General features: G+C 33.0%; 1 protein-coding gene across 1 annotated transcript; it reads right to left on the reverse strand.

Annotated features, from left to right (window-relative positions):
• Window positions 1-1,440: 1,440 nt before the first annotated feature.
• On the reverse strand, window positions 1,441-4,655 carry LOC112512824. Its single transcript, XM_025118964.1, has 3 exons — window positions 4,189-4,655; window positions 2,207-2,543; window positions 1,441-1,656 (listed from the first exon to the last, which is right to left on the reverse strand). The coding sequence occupies exons 1-3, from the start codon at window positions 4,653-4,655 to the stop codon at window positions 1,441-1,443; spliced, it is 1,020 nt and encodes a 339-aa protein (XP_024974732.1).
• Window positions 4,656-5,224: the final 569 nt, after the last annotated feature.

Consider the following 5,224-nt stretch of genomic DNA (forward strand, 5'->3'; position numbering starts at 1 on the left):
CAAAAACTCTTAAAAACCACTTTTTATGCTTAAAGTACTATTTATTAATGCATATTACTTAAAACTCAAGATTGCAAGTAGATTGTGCATAAGTACAACTTATTAAAGCTCTATATCTAAATTCATGTAACTAACTGCAGATAAACATAATCAAATACAAGATAAACATCTCATTTTAAATATAAAAAATCTAAAATATAATTAGGATAATCATTGAATTATATTTATAAAATTTATAATATTAAACCAAAAATACATTATTTCATTATTAAACTTAAATTAAATTATAATAAAAAAACTAAATTAAAGAAATTATATAAAAAAATGAGAACTTTTAAATAGTTGGTTTAATACTAATTTCGCTTATTTAAAAAAAAATTATAATATTACATTCAAAAATAAAAACATTTTATTTTTCTCAAAACCATATAAAATCGTTTTATAACATCGATAGAACCAAAATATAAAACAAAACATTAAAATCAAGATGTATTTTGCTACATTGTACAAATACCTTATAGTAATCAATAATGATAATGGCAAGAAAGCAGGGATTTTAAATCTTAAATGTGATTGGAACATTTAATATCCCATAAATACCCTTGCCTATAGTTTAGGAGTATTTAAAAATTTGCTTATTTTCATATTATCTACGAGAATACCATTTAAATTCTGGACCATCAATTTTTTTTAATCAAATAGACATGATGAAGTTTTTTAGTTTTTCATTTTTTTTAAGGTTTTTTCTTAAACTAATCACCTCTCACTCATCGCTTCCCTCCCTCCTTCCCTATATGTGGGGATTTAAACGAAGAATCTGCTGTCGATATATAATGATATAATAATGTTTTGTCAATGATGTGATGTTGTTCTGGAAATAATATGATAATGCTTTGAAAACTTTTTATGATGTGATATTGTTGTGACAAATTAAAAAACAGTATTCATTATGTGATTTGCAGTTTTTATTTTCTATTTACCCTGTATAAACTAATTTTAGCATTTTTACATAAGAGACACAATATTCTTGCCTTATAAGTTGTAAGTCTTATAATTATTATGACTCTTAGGGGTCGTTTACGAAACACTTACCTTGGTAAGCATTTATTAGTTCAATTACTTCAACAGATGAAAATAACAAGGGCCGTGAATCTTACCCGGTAAGAGGGAAGACAAAGATCGAAAGTTTAGCACAGTAACGATGACTTTTATCCGATAAACATTTACCATCAATCCATGTTGATGGCAAGGAACGTTACTATATAAGGTAAGTGAAAGTAGTGACTCTTGTCTCTAAGAATTTGGTAGACAATTTTTGTGTCGTATAAATTCGATTTTGTTGTAGTAATTCTATTTAAAGTTGTTGAACCTGAAATAAAAAGTGTAAAAATATATATATATAAAAATATAAAACTTGTTTTGTGAAGTGAAAGAAATGGATCAAGAAAGAAAATGGGAAAGCAGGGAGTAAAGGAGACCAAGTGCAAGTACAAAGAAGACTTGATCAGTAATGGAAATGGTGTTGATTCTATCAACGGCGTCGTTTAGAACGGAAGGTGAACACTTGAGTTCCACAGAGTATGCTCCTTCTGCTTGTATTTCTGGTTCTATGTTTATCTCCCCAAATGCAGCTTTATACTCTCCACAACTCCATTCCTTCATTCAAACATTTCCATATCTATTACTTTTATAAACAACTCAATATTAAGTTTATATACTGTTGGCTGTAAAAGTTATCTGATAAACTAACTGTTGGCTACAAAGTTAGCTGAAAAACTATTTGTTAGTTGATAAATTATTTGTTAGCTTAGATGATAATATAAATTGAACTGAATGAACATATTGAAAAACGATATAAAAAACTATAACGGGTATAAAAGCTGAAAAAAACTCTTGAAGCTTATGAAATGCCGATTAAAACAACATTTCAAATAGATAGCTTATAAGCTATATAACAATATAAAATAATATAAAAAGACATACTGCAAAATTACTTAGAAAAATATAAGGGATTTAATTGTAAAAATGCAAGGAAAAATCTTTAAAGGTTATTGAAACGCTACTTGAAATAACTTTTTCAAAAAAAAACATGTTCATGAACTATTTTGTAGTTGTAGTTAACGAGACAGAACTTTTTCAAAGTCAACTGAGGGTTGTGAAACATGACCTACCTATCGACCAAATTTAAAGGGTAGATATCGATTACCTCAAGTTGTTCTCCAAGTGTGAAGACGATTGTTTCAGGGCCGGTTCTAAACGACAACGGGCCTTCATCGGACAAGAGGCAAAAATCGCCATGTTCAGTTGGGATATGAAGGCTCAGAGCGAACGAACACGCATCTGTTTTTCCATCAGCGAAACGTGGTGTATGGGAACGTGGGGTGTGAGGTTGAAGAGCCGAGTTATTGTGCTTGAATAACGTCATTCTCGTCTCGTTTTCCTTAATCTTTTTTCGAGATTTCCTGCTTCCATGGCTTCCTACAATCTTAGCAGCATCACTTGCAATGGTTTCAAGTTTACTTGCAAGATTCTCCATCTTTTGGCTGCAATATGAATACGTAACAACACTTAAAACCTTAATATGAAAGTAAACGGACCATAAAGACATCCAACTTAAAAATACACATAACTTCCGAATTGTTCAGAGTTATAATATAACTACAAAAACAGAAGATTTAACATCGATGGAAAAATGCGTTGTTAAAAGTCTATCATGGGGAAAGACATCACCGATTGATAACTACCGAATAATATCACTGACTGACAAGTAGTTAAAAAAATAATTTTTTTTTTATCCGATCAGTGATCTGTAGAAAACCATAAAATTTACTGATCGTTTTTTGTTTCGTCTGGCAGGATGGGATTTGTGTCAGTGTTGCATCGGAAATTACTGATTGATTTTGAGTGTTCGTAATTATGGTCGGCGATACCCAATTTATAGTAATGTATATCGGGTAATCTTGCTTTATCTCTGATATAAAAGGAAAACTATGTTTTAAAATTAGTTATCGTAAAAATTGTGCATATACCCAATTTATATGTATTATTGCAGACCCCAAGTGGTTGGAGTGTAACCGTGTCTTCCGGACCTGGTTTTGAAGAGATAGGTTTGGTCCTAATCCCTACAACCGATTCGGTCCTGTTAACGTTACAACATAACCGGTCCAGGCCTAAAACTTTCCATAAAAGTGTAACCGGTCTAGCTAGACTCACGGGTCTTAACCGGTCAAAATTAGATTGCCAGGATTTTTTTTATGCGGTGGCACCATATACCATACACTACAATAAAATCGGGTTTATAGGGTACTCCCAATTTCTAAGCGTCTTAATAGACCTATTTATAAGACTTGGTTTATAGGACCAAAAAAACAAAGTGTTCTATCTAAAAGCGTTGTAATAAGTTTATATGACGTTTTTTGACATCGTAATAAGTTTCTTATGACACTTTTAATATAAAACGTCCGGTTAGCAATTTTATGACACTATTTGAAAAAATGTCTTATAAAAACAAGTTTCTTATAAAAAAATGAGTTTATATGACACTTTTTTAAAAGTTTCCTATAAAGTTGCTAATACGACACTTTGTATTAAAAATGTCCTAAAAAACTTGTTAAGACGCCCAAAAGCGTCATATAAAGTTATTACAATACCTTTAAATAAGGCGCTTTATATTTTGGTCCTATAAATTAAGTTCTATAAAGCAGTCTATTGGGACGCTTAAAGATTGTGGGTGTCCTATAAACTCAATTTTGTTGTAGTGATAGACAATAAATAATTACAAAAAACACGGTTTTTATGGATGTGTTTTTACTAACGTTTAATATCACTCAGATGTGTTTTTAGCCTAATTCCACTGCTTCGAGAGATTTTTAAAGTTTTTTGCTTGATTTCGAAGAATTTTTTTTTTATTGATTTCGAGGGGCTTTTTCGGTTTTTTTGATTGATTTCAAGAGTTCTATTTTTGGTTGATTATGAGGTAGTTGCACCTTATTCAACTTTTGAATATCATAAGGTGACACCTTCTAAACAACGACGTAAAAATTTTAACCGACAGATAGATGCACCGTATACCCTTCTATGGGTCTGTCCATGGTTTCTGGTTCCTCATTGGGCCGGACCAAGCTGTGTTTAACCATCTAGATGTAGTATCGAGATTATATACGCTGAAAGTTACAAACAAATTGTTACCTGAACTTACGAAACCTCTCCTCTCGTGTAACTTCTCGCCGCCGCTCTGCCGCTGCAAGGGCGGATCGTGACCATTGAAACTCCTCCCGATCTCCGTCCCGACTCCACCTCTCTGCCAACAATCCAAAGCAGAATTCCGCCTCCGTGAACGATTGCTGCAGCTCCTCCACCGATATCCCATGTCCACTAATCCGGAAAACTCCGTATTTTCCAACTGATCTCATCACCTCACTAATAGAATTCCGATCCTTGCTTTTAATCAACCGGTATTCAACATCTGCAATCATTGATCGATTGACGTACTCAGGAAGATTGAGATCGGACATGTGCTTCATCTTGTCCAGATAATGGCCAAAAGCTGGTTCATTGCGTGAGCCGGTCGCTCTGCTGGTGGGTGGCATCGGAGATGGCGGTGGTGCCGGTGACGATGATGACGATAGGCGGTTCTTGATCCTAGCGAGAGCCATGGCTGGGTTTGATTGTGCAATCCAATGGACGAGAAAGAGAAGAAGAAGAAGAAAGTTTATCCTATTTTCATGGCATTTTTTGTGGGATTAAAATGGCATATGCATCATACACGCGGTATCTTAATGAATACCAAATACTTCTTTTCGTTACAATAAGTTTGGGTCTTAAAAATGTCTTACTAAGTTTTTAAAACTAACTTTAAAATAAAACGTTTTATTAATTTTTTTATGACATTATTTGAAAAAAAAATGTCTTATATAAAAAGTTGTGTGCATATCACATTTTTTTTATTAACCGGATATTCAACCCGCTATATGAGTCAACTAATCACAGAGCGACCACCTGTTTTGCAGATAGCCCGGAGTCACCGCATTTGAACTTCCGTGGCAACAAGGGGATTTTTATTTCTTATTGGATTTGAACATGGGACGTCCTGGTACTTTTGACATTTGGAGCCAATCTCAAACCAATCAGACACCACGCTTGTGGTTTCCACATCACATTTTTTTCATAAATGTCTTATAAAAAAACTAATACGACACATTATTTTGAAAGGGTCCTAGATAAC

The sequence above is a fragment of the Cynara cardunculus genome, assembly GCF_001531365.2.
Source record: "Cynara cardunculus var. scolymus isolate 2C chromosome LG 5, CcrdV1, whole genome shotgun sequence".
Taxonomy (NCBI): Eukaryota; Viridiplantae; Streptophyta; class Magnoliopsida; order Asterales; family Asteraceae; genus Cynara; species Cynara cardunculus.